Source organism: Passer montanus, unplaced genomic scaffold, assembly GCF_014805655.1.
Source record: "Passer montanus isolate IOZ18808 unplaced genomic scaffold, ASM1480565v1 scaffold15, whole genome shotgun sequence".
NCBI classification, from domain to species: domain Eukaryota; kingdom Metazoa; phylum Chordata; class Aves; order Passeriformes; family Passeridae; genus Passer; species Passer montanus.
This window is the reverse complement of record NW_024362051.1, coordinates 14,458,930-14,473,030: the sequence shown is the minus strand read 5'-3', so window position 1 is coordinate 14,473,030 and position 14,101 is coordinate 14,458,930. Positions and strand designations below refer to the sequence as shown.

The window sequence follows — 14,101 nt, the reverse complement described above, 5'->3', positions numbered from 1 at the left end:
CCAGCGGAGCAGCTGCGGGAGCGGCTCCCCGGAGCACCCCACTCTGCCGGGCGTCCGCGGGAACGGGGCAGCACGGCCCCGTGACAGCTCCCACCACTTCTGGGCAAAAACACCCTTCTCGGAATGATAGCATATGAGAAAAGAAAGCCTTTTACTCAAACGTTGGCTAAAAGCTTTAGAGTGAAGTCTCTGTGTGATGGAGTCACCGTGCAGGGGTAGATTTTGCTGACTGCACTTAAGTTCCCAGATTCACAGAATATTATGAGTTGGAAGGGTCAAGGATCATGGAGTCCGGCTCTTAAATAAATCCACACGGGGATTGAATCCACAGCCTTGGTGTATTACACCAGCTGAGGCTGCAGATACTTCAGTGAGATTCTTCTAAAAACATAGTGGTAACTTAAAACAAAATAGCCAAAAAGAATACTTTTCAAGGCTAAGACAGAAAAATCATTACTTGTGTACCTACAGACTTTTCAAATTAAATCTGAGAGCTGAACAGTTAATCAAACCCTTGATTTTTACCTTCATTCATTAATTCTAAGCAATTGCTGCACTGATGAACTGTTCAGCATCCTTATTTTCAAACCAGCAGAATGTGGTGCCACTACAGGGTGTGCTGGTTGTGCCTCAGACAAGCCCAAGTCCTGCATCCTGCCTTTGTGGCTCTGCAGAGCAGCTGAAGCAGTGCAGGTCAAGTGCTCCGTAACCCCTGCACAGAGGATTTAAAGGTGGGATGTGAGATCATGTTCACTTAAATGTCTTCATTACTTTTTTAAGAGCCTGGTGCAGTCGGTGCAGACAGGATTTAACCCCTGCATGACCAGCCAGAGGGATGACAGCTGCCTCTGGGAGTGACAGCGCTGTCCCTGTTCAAAGCAGGGAGAATTGCATCAGCTCTTGCAAATATTTCAGTTGTCCATGCTAGCTCATATGCTGCAATCTAACTAAAATCCATTTCCATAAAGGCAGGGGTGCCATATTGGCAGGGCTTGGAGAACCAATTTCCTCTCCCCAGTAGGAGCTGAGGGTGCTCAAACCAGCACGGAGGCGTTTGTGATGTCCCCATGACAGCAACCAAAGGCCCGAGGCTGGGGTGGAGCCCAGCCCGGCTGCTGGGGGCCAGGACACCACAGCGAGCGGGATGTGCAGGTGCTCAGCCAGCAGGGACAGCAGTTATCCACACCTGGGACTCCTGACAAGCTCTAACGAGCATCAGGCACGGATTCCCTGTGATTAGCCAGGAGAGACAGCTCTAAGCTCGAAGTCTTTTTGAAACATTATCATCAGAATTGCCCTTTGAAAAGAACAAAAACCATAGAATTTTAATCACAACAGCTTTAGAAATGCAACTGCACTTTTCAAATAGTAATGAAAGCAATTCAGCACCTGCTTTTATTTCTTCACATGGGACGTTCCAATCATTTCACTGTAACACAATTTCCTTTGATGAAATGACTTCAGGAGTAAAAGCACCACGTAATGCTCCCCAGCTAAATACAAGCCATGGGCCAAATCCATCAAAATGCAGTCTGAGAGAGTGAAACTTTAAAATCTGAGCTAAATGCATGGTGACCTAAATGTAAAATATGTGTCAGGACCACACCACAGGACCACACCAAGGAGCAGCTACAGTTCTGATGGAAGAGAAAAGCAGTATCCATCAAAGGGAGGAGGATGAAGCACTTCCCACTTCTGATAGATGCGTCGATAGCTTTCAGGGCAGGCAAGGGAAAATTTAGCCTGAGCTTGAAGTGTATGTTCCAAAAGCCCCAGCACAGCCGTGCTGGAAGCCAGTCCATGAATGCTGTGACATCATTCACAGGTTCGAGGTCGTTCCTTATGACAAAGTGATAAATTGGCATTTCAGGAAGTCATGCAACAACTGACTTTATGGAATTTGGTGGGTGTTAGAAATAGGTGTCTGAAAAGCAGCAGCAATGAGGGCTAGAAAGGAAGGGCAGCGTTACCTGGGCTGGAGTAGCAGAGTGTGTGTGTGTGTGTGTGTGTGTGTATCACCTCCCATCTCCAGAGGAAACACACAGGCTAGAAATTCGAATCAAGTCACCCACACATAGTGAGAAATGTGGAAGTTGTTTATCAGCAACAACACAAGAGCTTTGAGGTGTCTGGAGAAGGAGCAATTGAAAGTAGCAGAATCTGAAGTAGCAATTCTGAGGAAAAAATACATTCAAGTTGGATTTTGGATAGAAGATTCCACCTAAAAAGCCACATGAGAACTTTTATCGCTGTGTGTGATCTTTACACACAATAGTTAAAATAAAAAAGGAAGAAAGAAGAACAGCACTTCCAGTTCCAGGCTTGCACTTTGATTCAGGGACAACTTCAAGGTGCCACCTAAGGATCCTTCAGCCCTGTTCCCTGTAACATTCTGTGCTTCTCAGCAGGCTCGTGTCTGAGTACTGAGCCCAGGCAATGTTTCCCAGGGCAGAATTCCCCCAAGCCAGTGAGAAGAGGGCAGTTTCTGACAATGCTGGCATGGCAGAGCAAATGTCTGGACTGGGCCTGTCATGAGGGCCGTGGTTTCCCCAAGAGGCAGAACCGTGTCCTGCACTGGTGCTCCCAGACAGGACTGCCAATCCAGCCTCAACCCACGGCACAGAACAGAGCCTGGGAGGAACCCAGATTCCTGAGAGAGCCAGCCCCCTAACCCAGACACCCCTCCAGCAGGGGGGTATCCTTCCCATCACCCAGCTCCAGAGACTGAGCTCCCTGCAAGGCAAGCCAGGCAAGAACAAGTGATACGAGCTAAATCAGAGATTATCCCCTGATCCAGCAGTGTGAATTACACACAGTGAAATTCTCATCTGCCCAAATCCAGCAGTACGTGCGAATGGGAAGCCCTAACAAATCTTTTACTTTGAAGAAAAAGCATAAAGCCACACTAAATGGCTGAGTGTCCCTGAGAAAGGATCTTCCAGCAAAGAGCGTGAGTGCCATGAAGGCGGGTTTGTTCACAGAGTAAAGCATTACACAGATTTGCCCTTGATCTTTTATTCATAACTCAAGTGCATAATGTACTTTCATCCCAAACAAGCGAAGGGGAAGAGCAGCTTTCCCAGCTGCTCAGGATGCGAGCACAGGCTGGGAGCAAGGCTCAAATGGAGACACGACATCGCTTTCTGCCACCGTGCATCACACAGACAGGGGTCACAGCTCCTGCACAGAAACCCTTTGCTCCTTCTGGCGAACACCAGACCCACAGCACACACACAGCACAAGGTCTGAGCCTTCCGAAAGCTGCCAGTACCAGGGAACCATGTTCCAGTGATCTCCATATCAATCACTGCACATCGGGGAACATTCTGGAGAATAACTGATATATGTGTGCTGACAACTCCTTTGGAATTCCATGGCCACTGTTCAACAAAGCAATCTGCTACGCAAACAGCCCTGACCCCGCGAGAGAGCCAGCACGTGCAGGCAGGCAGAGACCTCACGGACACACTGGCAACCAAGGATGAAAATCAAACAAAAATCGCTGCTTTCAGTCTCCCCTCTGCAAGGCGCTTCCTTCTCCCTTTCAAGTTCTGCCAAAGAAGGCCTATTTCAGCAGACATCTTCCTCCTCTCCTCCCATTCCTCCAGAGGTCTTTGAATAACACTTTTATTCTCAGTCTAATTCAAATTATTCTGTTATTAACACTGTGCTTTTTAACATTACAGCTACAACAAAGCTTTGGTAGCATTATCATGACACCAGCACTGTGTAACCCATGTACTGAGTACTTTTACTCTTCCGAGGTTGGAGCCATTTCAAGGTCTCTTGCAAATCCAAATTCCCTGTCCAGGTGGTGTTCAAGACCAGTGGGGCCTGGAGCAATCTGGGCTATGGATGGGATAAGTTTTAAGGTCCTTTCAACCCCAAAGCAGTGTGGGATTCTGGCATTGTGTGGTAGTCTGCAGTGCAGCTGGAGCTGGTGCCTTGGTGAAGGGACGGTGCCTGGTGTTTGGTGTTTGGTGTGTGGCGTTTGGAGTTTGGCGTTTGGTGTTTGGTGTGTGGCGTTTGGTGTGTGGTGTTTGGTGTGTGGTGTGTGGCGTTTGGTGTGTGGTTTTTGGTGTGTGGCGTTTGGTGTTTGGTGTTTGGTGTTTGGTGTTTGGTGTGTGGTGTTTGGTGTTTGGTGTTTGGTGTGTGGTGTGTGGTGTGTGGTGTGTAGCGTTTGGTGTGTAGCGTTTGGTGTTTGGTGTGTGGTGTTTGGTGTTTGGTGTGTGGTGTGTGGTGTTTGGTGTGTGGTGTGTGGTGTTTGGTGTTTGGTTGGTGTTTGGTACCTCCCCAGGCTCCAGGCAGTCCACGGGCTGCACTTCCCAAACCGCGGGGAAGGAGCAGCCGTGCAGCTGCAGTGCCTGCCCTTCCCAAACCGCGGGGAAGGAGCAGCCGTGCAGCTGCAGTGCCTGCCCTCCCCTGGAGCCCAGGGGCTGTGTCAGAGCATCCCCTGCCCCGGAGGGCTGGGAGTCCATCCGTGACTCCCTACAGCAGTGCTGAGATGCCTGGTGCAGGGAGAGCTCATCAATGCAAGCCCGACCCAAGCCAACAGGAAATTCTAATAATCTAAGCAAACCCAAAGAGGTTTCTCGGCAAAGAGCGTTTCCCCAGCAGGTCCCAATTACACAGCCCAGTGCCAGGGTTTGGGTCTCATTTCCCTGCCCAGTGAGCTGCAGCGAGTCACACAGCTCAGCCGAGGGGCACTAAGCCGCAGCCATCAGATGCAGCCCGCACACTGTGCAGGTCTTGCATGAACGCTGGCATCTTCTCGGCCTGCAAACACTAATTCTCCTAAAGCGTAAATTCGCATGGAGCAGCTCACGGCACAGTTACTGATCTCTGTTTTCTGTGGCTGTAATTCTGCACTGTACTCCATTCAGCTCTACAAAGTGACACTTTTCCTGGGAGCCTGTTCTCAGCAGTGCCGTGGACTCTGCACCGTCGGATCTGCTTTGTAGGTGAGATTTGGAACAGGGCTGCAATTTAAATACAGTCATTTCACCGGCAGAATAGTACCTACACGAGTTGTAACAAAATGACTGTAACTGTGTCCTGAGCCAAAATGAATTTCAAAAACCAAAGGAAAAACCTACACATACTTAAACCAGGAGCAAGGCCTGGGTAATGTCGTGTGCCCCCACGGCTGGTGCTCGGCTCCAGGAGGCTGCCAGAGCTCAGAGTACATCATGCACGGCATGGAAACTGGCTCTGGTGTGGCTCTGAGCCTCACCACCCCTTCAGCGAGGTGTGAAACCAGGGCAAAGCAGCAGTCCTGATCAGCTCATTCGGAAGTTTTAGCTGCGCTGCCTCAGCCGGGCTTTTCCCTGGCTGCCACCTCAAAGCCCACCCAAGCCAGCAAAGCACGGCTGCTGCTCGCTGTGCTCAGCTCTGGGCCATGGAAGAGTGAATAAAAACAAATCCTGGTTAACAGGCTCCCAAAGGCTGCTAAAATCCTTTTCCCCAGCCCTGGGGATAAACAGCGAGTGACCCTAAAAGGAGTTTCTCCACACGACAGTGTGTTCACAGTGCCAGTCATGTTTTCCTCAGCGGCCCCGCACTCCCAGGTCCGGCAGCTTATTTGGGAGGGGCGGGCCAACAGCCGGGCTGTAACGAGACGAAGCGATCCACAGCTCTAGCAAAGCTCTTTTCGTGTGGCACAGGAAAATATTTATTGCGGACATGTGAAATGGAGCGAAGCCGCTGCGCAGGAGCCACACCGACCCCGTGCGGCTGAGCCTGGCCTCGAGGGAGGGCCGGGCTGAGGGGAGACTGAGGAGGGGCTGAGGCGGGACCGGGGCTGAGGCTGAGGAGGGGCTGAGGGAGAGCCGGGGCTGAGGCTGAGGAGGGGCTGAGGAAGGGCTGAGGGAGAGCCGGGCTGAGGCTGAGGCTGAGGAGGGGCTGAGGGAGAGCCGGGGCTGAGGCTGAGGAGGGGCTGAGGGAGAGCCGGGGCTGAGGCTGAGGAGGGGCTGAGGAAGGGCTGAGGGAGAGCCGGGCTGAGGCTGAGGCTGAGGAGGGAGCCACACCGACCCCGTGCGGCTGAGCCTGGCCTCGAGGGAGGGCCGGGCTGAGGGGAGACTGAGGAGGGGCTGAGGCGGGACCGGGGCTGAGGCTGAGGAGGGGCTGAGGGAGAGCCGGGGCTGAGGCTGAGGAGGGGCTGAGGAAGGGCTGAGGGAGAGCCGGGCTGAGGCTGAGGAGGGGCTGAGGCGGGACCGGGGCCGGGGCTGAGGCTGAGGAGGGACTGAGGGAGGGCCGGACTGAGGCTGAGGCGGGGCTGAGGCGGGACCGGGGGCGGCGGCGCGCGGGGCCGGTTCGGGCCGGCCCCAACCCGCCTGGCCGGTCTCTTGCAGAGGGGGCGATGTCCGGGTTCGACGGCTTCAACACCGAGTTCTTCCAGACCAGCTACAGCATCGAGGACCAGGCGCAGCCCTACGACTACAGCGGGCGGCCGTACAGCAAGTAACTCGTGTGCCTGCCGGGGCTCGGCACCGCGGGGCTCGGCTTGGGGGAGCCCCAAATCCTGGCCCGTCCCACCCCTGCCACGGCAGGGACACCTTCCCCTGTCCCAGGGACACCTTCCCCTGTCCCAGCTGCTCCCAGCCCTGCCCAGCCTGGCCTTGGCACTGCCAGGGATCCAGGGGCAGCCCCAGCTGCTCTGGGCACCTGTGCCAGGGCCTGCCCGCCCTCCAGGGAGCGATTATTTCCCAATATCCCATCCATCCCTGCCCTCTGGCAGTGGGAAGTCATTCCCCTTGTCCTGGCACTCCAGGCTCTTGTTCAAAGTCCCTCTCCAGCTCTCCTCTAGGCTTCCTTAGGGTATTTCTGGGACAGTCTGTGTCTCCAGGAAAGGTTTGGCACTTCAGCCAGCTGCTGGTGTCTGGAAATGAGTCCCGGTTGTTCTGTTGGATGGAGAGCTGAACTCTCCGTAAATGGCAATCTAAAGGAGTTTTGTGTTCAATTCTCTGCCTGGTAGATTTCAGAGCAAGTGTTAGAAGATTGAAGGACAAGTTATAAGAACAATCTTAATTATATGACTGATCTGCATGTCCTTGGGGGAAGAAATTCTGTTCTTCTGCAGCTCCATCTCCAGTCACTCACTTGGGAGCTGGGAATGAGTGTCACCTAAGGGAGCCTGCAATGTCCTGGTGACTCCCAGGCCCTGCAGGGAGGCGTGGGGGGTGTTCCTGGGGCAGGGGGGTCCTGGCAGCCCCGTGTGAGCATCCATGGGGCTTTGCTCCCTCCCTGTGATCCCTGAGATGGACGGAGCAGGTCAGTGCCCTTGGTGACCTGAACAAAGGTGCCCAGCTGGACTCTGCTAACACGAGCAGTTCTGCATTTCCCTTCTCTTTCCACGGTTAAAGATTTTGGAAATGTTTATGGAAATGTCTGTGGTGAGACATGGGACAGATGAGTGGCAGGAATACCTGAAGAGTTGTGTAGGGCAGAGGGTGGCTTTGACTGGGGCTTTTTGTGGGGGACCTGTGGGACCAGGTCGTGGAACTTTTTGAGGCAGAAGGAAGGGCTGGCTGTGACGTCCTGGCTGGGACAAGCTGTGCCTTGCAGGAGGTGTTGGAGCAGCAGCTGTGGCTGTGCCCTGACGTGGGCTTGTGCTTTGCAGGGCCTATGGAGGCTACGAGTACCCCCAGCAGGCTGGCTTTGTGCCCCACGACATGATGCAGCAGCAGCAGCCCTACACGGGGCAGATCTACCAGCCCACCCAGGGCTACACTCCAGCCTCAGCACAGTCTTTTTATGGAAGCAACTTCGAGGATGAGCCTCCGCTATTAGAAGGTATAACTTTGCTGTGGCCTAAATCCAGAACTCCTCCTAGTTTGGGGGTAAGTTGGGAGCAGCGTGTGGATTCCCTGCTGCTGGGAGTGCTCAGTGCCTTCAAAATTCTCATTGATTTTTTTCTTAACCTGCATTTTGGCATGTGAAATCCTTGTTCTTGTGTGAACTTCTGCAGTTGGAAATTTGTGCTTTCTTGCTTCACACCAGCTGCTGTGTGGCAGATTAAATCAGCTAACTGGGAGACCTGACTTTGTGGTAAAATGCTTAATATTCCTCACGTTGCAAATGATGATTGTAACTGCCCACTTTGTAAAATAAGTGCCTGCAGGTGCTGTGAGTTGATTCTTGGTTAGAGCAGGAGTGTTGCATTGCTAACAAGGAATGCTAACCCCTGCAGAAATGCCTGTGTGGAGTACAGCCTGTGCAGAGTGCCAGGCTGGATGTTCAGCTAAGTCTGGCTTGCTGGGATCAGTTTCCAGCTTCTTTCTGTTATTTTTCAGTTCCAAACAACTGAATAAACTGTCACTGTTACAGGGTGCAGAGACAGGCATCTGTCACCTGTCCCCAGGCATTATACCTTCCACCCCCTGGGCTTTTTTATTAAATATGACTTTATTTACATAAATAAAACTGGAACTGGGCTGAAAAGACCTCTGTGAACCCAGAACTGTGTGCTTGGGCTGTTGCCTGGTCCTTCAGAAACCACCTGGGCACTTCCCAGCACCTGAGGCTGGGAATGTGTGGAGGCAGCAGGAGGAAGCAGGGGAGGGCTCAGTTCCCTGGTGCCCACCCAGATCTGGGGCAGATGGGAAGTGGAGAAGCAGGGAAGACAAAGAGGGGAGCGAGTGGGGCAGCCAGGAAGGGAGGAAATGAAATCCATGTTCTGTTCACTTGCAGAATTGGGGATCAATTTCGACCACATCTGGCAGAAAACACTAACGGTGCTGCACCCCCTGAAGGTGGCTGATGGCACCATCATGAACGAGACGGACCTGGCCGGGCCCATGGTCTTCTGCCTGGCCTTTGGGGCCACCCTGCTGCTGGTGAGGCACTGCCACGGGGGCTGCTGGCACTCTGTGCTGGACACGTGCCACAGGGCTCCTGGAGACTGGCCATGGGGGCCAGGAGAGCTCTTCCTTTCCTTGGAGTGTCCTGCGTGGGAAGGGACCCCGGGGGGATCAGAGTGCAGCTCCTCACCCTGCTCAGGACACAAATCTGTGTGTGAATGGGAGAGGTGCTGGGCACTCACAGGGCTGGGAGGGGTGAGCTTGTCACACCAGTGTCAGGTCACTGGAGCAAACCTGCTTTCACACTCTTTGTGTTGTTCAGTGGAGCCTGCTCACTTCTTCTAACTGAGCTTAATTGGAATAATTGTGCTTTAATGGCTCACAGATGACAGCAAACAGTGTTCCTTGGCATTGAAAGCTTCAGGGGTTTTAATCTGTTCTAGCTTTAAATGCTTCAGGCACTGCTTGTCATTTCTGCCTAAAATTTCACATTGATGTGACAGTTAAAACACACTTTGGTACCAAGGGGCCTTCAAGCCTACTTTAATAAGTAACTTCTATTTATGGAAAGTAGGCCAGTCAAATTAATGACCATGTTTATAATAGATACGTTTGGATTTTCTTTGCCTAAAAATTTATTTCTCCTGTGTGCTTTTCAAAAAAATCCCTGGAATGTGGTGAAAGGAAGTGGGCTGAGCCTGGCACAGAGGTTGCAGCAGGTGTGATTGTTTCCTGTGCTGCTTGGGAAGGAGGAGAGCTGGGTCTAGGCACATGCAGTTTGGAAGTTGTTGTGGGGGGACCCTGGAAGCTGCACAGCCCTGTGTCCTGCAGGGGTGCCTTGGGCAGGTGCTGGAGGGGAAGCAGCAGTCTCAGCCTGGGAAAGCCTGGAGATGACCTGAGTACATGGACATAACCCACATGTGCTTCTCTTGTGCTTGTGAACAAGCACAGTTTGGGTTTGGCTTTTTAAAGTCTCCCTCAGCTAATCCCAAGTTCACACCCAGTGCTTGGCAGCTCAGCCTCAGCTGTTCCTGGGATTTTTAGAATAATTTTCTTTGTGCAATAACTTTGTGCATTCTACCACAAATTAAAAGACTTCAGGGCAGCTCAGCCTCAGCTGTTCCTGGGATTTTTAGAATAATTTTCTTTGTGCATTCTACCACAAATTAAAATACTTCAACTCTGGGTTTGTCAAGAAGTTCCTGAATTACAGTTTTGTTGTCTTTACACACCATTTGTGTAAGATCATTATTGCAAGTAATCAATCAGCATGAGAAGTCCTTGATTAAACCCTAAACAGTTCCTGGGCTGAGATCAGAGAACAACACCCAGACCAGAACCTGTTCATTAAGATCCACAGAGTCAGGAGGAATTCCAGGCTCCTGGAGCATGAGGTGTCCTGGGACTCTGGGTGAAACACTCCACGTGGGATGGGAGTGAGGGAGCTGGGGCTGGGGCTGGGGAACAGTGCCTGTGCCCACCCTGCTGTGTTCCAGGGTGGGTAGATCTGCTCCCTGGGTTGGTTCCATCCTGACCCCATCCTGTGCTGTTCCATCCTGGGCTGGTTCCATTCTGGTTCCATCCTGACTCCCATCCTGATCCCATCCTGTGCTGTTCCATCCTGGGCTGGTTCCATTCTGGTTCCATCCTGACTCCCATCCTCACTGCAGTCCTGACCCAATTCCATCCTGACCCCATCCTGTGCTGTTCCATCCTGGGCTGGTTCCATCCTGACCCCATCCTGTGCTGGTTCCATCCTGCGCTGATTCCATCCTGACCCAGTTCCATCCTGACCCCATCCTGTGATCCTGTGCTGTTCCATCCTGACCCCATCCTGACCCCATCCTGTGCTGTTCCATTCTGGGCTGGTTCCATCCTGACCCCATCCTGACCCCATCCTGTGCTGTTCCATCCTGTGCTGGTTCCATCCTGACCCCATCCTGTGCTGGTTCCATCCTGTGCTGGTTCCATCCTGATCCCATCCTGTGCTGATTCCATCCTGACCACAATCCTGACCCAGTTCCATCCTGACCCCATCCTGTGCTGGTTCCATCCTGCGCTGATTCCATCCTGACCCAGTTCCATCCTGACCCCATCCTGTGCTGTTCCATCCTGTGCTGGTTCCATCCTGACCGCAATCCTGACCCAGTTCCATCCTGGGCTCCATCCCATGCTGGTTCCATCCCGTGCCGGTTCCATCCTGTGCTGGTTCCATCCTGACCACAATCCTGACCCAGTTCCATCCTGACCCCCATCCCGTGCTGTTTCCATCCTGATCCCCTCCCGTGCCGGGTCCATCCCATGCCGGGTCCCTCCCGTGCCGGGTCCATCCCTCCCCATCCCCCCGTGCTGACGCCGTGCTGTGCCCGCTGCAGGCTGGCAAGATCCAGTTTGGGTACGTGTACGGGATCAGCGCCATCGGCTGCCTGGGCATGTTCTGCCTGCTGAACCTGATGAGCATGACCGGCGTGTCCTTCGGCTGCGTGGCCAGCGTGCTGGGCTACTGCCTGCTGCCCATGATCCTGCTCTCCTCCTTCGCCATCGTCTTCTCGCTGCAGTAAGTGCTGCCCTGGGCACAGCCTCCTCACCAGGGGAGGGCAATCACTCAGAGCAGTTTGCACGTTCACTGCTGGGGCTGTGTGTTATTGGAATGGGACAGGAATCTTCAGGAAGGGCAAGGGTTAATTATCAATGGCTTCAGGTATTTACTGGGAAAGGGGGTGGATCCTGGCTTTACCCCTAAGTCATTAAACAGCTTTTGAACACCTAGACTCCAGGAGCAATCTCAGGTTTGTTTTCAGCCAGTTTTGAGTCTGACAGGTCTCAGCATCTATATATTCTGAAAGTAATTATTATTGAAGACACAAATTAGGATTTTACAAATACAAGAAAATGAGAATGATTTGTCTTGGCTCTGTGAATTTGGGGACTAAAAAGAAGCAGCTTGGCAGACTTCTTTTAGTCACTGCTTTGAAATTATCATATGCATAGAGTTAATTTTGAGGGGGCTTTCTACCGTCAGAATTGACTGATACTGTTCTAAAATTCTAGAATCCCAGAATGGTTTGGGTTGGGAAAATCCATCCAGTGCCACCCTGCCATGGCAGGGACACTTTGCACTGTCCCAGTTTGCTCCCAACCCCAGTGTCCAGGCTGGCCTTGGGCACTGCCAGGGATGCAGGGGCAGCCCCAGCTGCTCTGGGCACTCTGTGCCAGTGCTTTCCCAGTGCTTTTGGTGGGAATATTTCATTTAATGCCAAATGCTGAAATTCATCCCAGAACCTGCACAAGGTGTTGGATGAGTCCAGGTGTGACCCCTGCAGGTGGATATGCACAGGGCTCACAGGAATTCTCTTCTTTCTGCCTTTCCAGGGGGATGATGGGGATTATTCTCACGGCTGGAATTATTGGCTGGTGCAGCTTTTCTGCTTCCAAGATCTTTATCTCTGCCTTAGCCATGGAGGGCCAGCAGCTGCTCGTGGCCTATCCCTGCGCGTTGCTGTACGGAGTCTTCGCCCTCATCTCCGTCTTCTGAACAGACTCTGGGGGACACCAGGGCCAAAAGGAAAACCCCAGCTTGGAACATGGACTTGGACCACAAACAGCTGCAAACAACTGTCTCGTGTTGCTATCATGAAACTTAGACCTGTTTGAATCACCTGGAACAATGGAAAATGTCTCGTGTTCACTTTTTTAGGACCTTGAATACTGTTTTCAATGACCTGGAGAGTCCAGAGCTTTAATACGTGTTCATGCTTATCAAGTTCCTGTGATTTCTTTCCCATTCCTAGATATTTAGAAAAAAGTAACTTTTGGTTGTTTATTTGAGGGTTGTGATTTTTTGTTCATTTTGTTTTGTTTCGTTTTGTAGGGGAGGGCGAAGGGTTGCAGTTACAAATTGGTAGATTTTTATCCAAAACAGTTAAAGGAGCTGCCATGGATTTGGGGGACTCTGGATAAATCTGCAGGAAAAAGGAACCTGTTTCCTGACCCCTCTCACCAAAAATGCACAAATGAACAAAAGCAATTAGAGTATTTCCTGTATTTTAACCAATATCCTCCTCAGCTCTCCAGTCTCAATTTTTTGTTCATTTGCTGTGAGAGTATTTCAGGATTTGAGATACTTAAATTATGAAGTAGAAAACAAGATGCTTAAAAGTGAAAGGGATCTGTGATTCTGTCACACTTGAAACATGACCACCTTGGGGTGTCTGTAGCTTTATGTTAACTGGGGTTTCTGAAGGACGTGGGCAGAGGTTCCTTCCCTCATGGTGCACATTCTGCTGGATGGATGAAGAGGAATCTCTCTCACAGTGCTTCCAAGGAAAACACCATTTGGAAAACGTTATGCTTGTCAGTATTGTAGTTATTGTAAAATAATTTAAGGCATATTGATTAAATTTTCCTTAAATTTTGAAAAAGGTGTTTGATTTTCCTAACCTTTATTTTTGATGTTCAGTTACTAAAATAGAAACTTTCATGTTGAAACAAAAACACATTTAAAATTGAATTCTTTGGGTGGATTTGGTGTTGGCTACAGTGAGTGCAGTGCAGGAGGGAGCTCCTGTCCTCTGTGCAGATCAATAGCATTGATTGCCAATGAACCTAATTAAACACAGTTCCAGGACGTAGAAGAGCTCCCTCTGCTGCTTGAGCAAGTCAGGTTCTAACACTAATATTGTACTTTGAGCACAGCTAATTCAGCTTATCCTGCACATTCCAGAGGGGAAGTTCTTAAAGCCTTGCAGTGATTCCATAGGTACCTTCCAGGGTGATCACCTGGTATTAAAACACTATAAATAATGTTTTCTTTCACCAGCAGGAGCAAACTTCAGAGCACAGGAAGAACAACTCAGTGTTGCCCTGGCAATAGAGCTGCTGAGTTTGGAGAAACCATAGGAAAAGGGATTTATTTTGATTGAAATGCTCACAAAGTCAGCAGTGGAGGACACTGCACGTTCTACCCCAGCAGTGAGGGTTGGCCCAGGAGGTTCCTCTGCACAGAATTCAGCAGTTGGTAACTGGATTTCTAAGTGGTCTCTGGGGAGCAGAGAAGCAGATGGAAGCAGGAGGTCAAACACTTGATGGAGGACTGGATAAAAACCAGTTATGTCAGAGTGCTTGCCTTAAAGATCCCAAACTTCTGGTTCAGTAATTAATGTGATTGCCTTGACTCTTTATTGCCTTTCCAAAATCAATCCCATCGATTTTCCGTAATGAAGTTTTGTCCTAGTTCTTGCTTCCATTTCAGTTACATTTCAGATGATTCAATCTCCCCCTCCCGTAGAACGCTGGGATTGGAG

General features: G+C 51.2%; 1 protein-coding gene across 1 annotated transcript; it reads left to right on the top strand.

The window, feature by feature from the left end:
* Positions 1-6,284: 6,284 nt before the first annotated feature.
* YIPF5 (Yip1 domain family member 5) lies at positions 6,285-13,221 on the top strand. Its single transcript, XM_039701688.1, has 5 exons — positions 6,285-6,459; positions 7,619-7,791; positions 8,689-8,834; positions 11,174-11,355; positions 12,171-13,221. Exons 1-5 carry the CDS (start codon positions 6,359-6,361, stop codon positions 12,331-12,333), a joined length of 765 nt encoding a protein of 254 aa, XP_039557622.1. The 5' UTR covers positions 6,285-6,358; the 3' UTR covers positions 12,334-13,221.
* Positions 13,222-14,101: the final 880 nt, after the last annotated feature.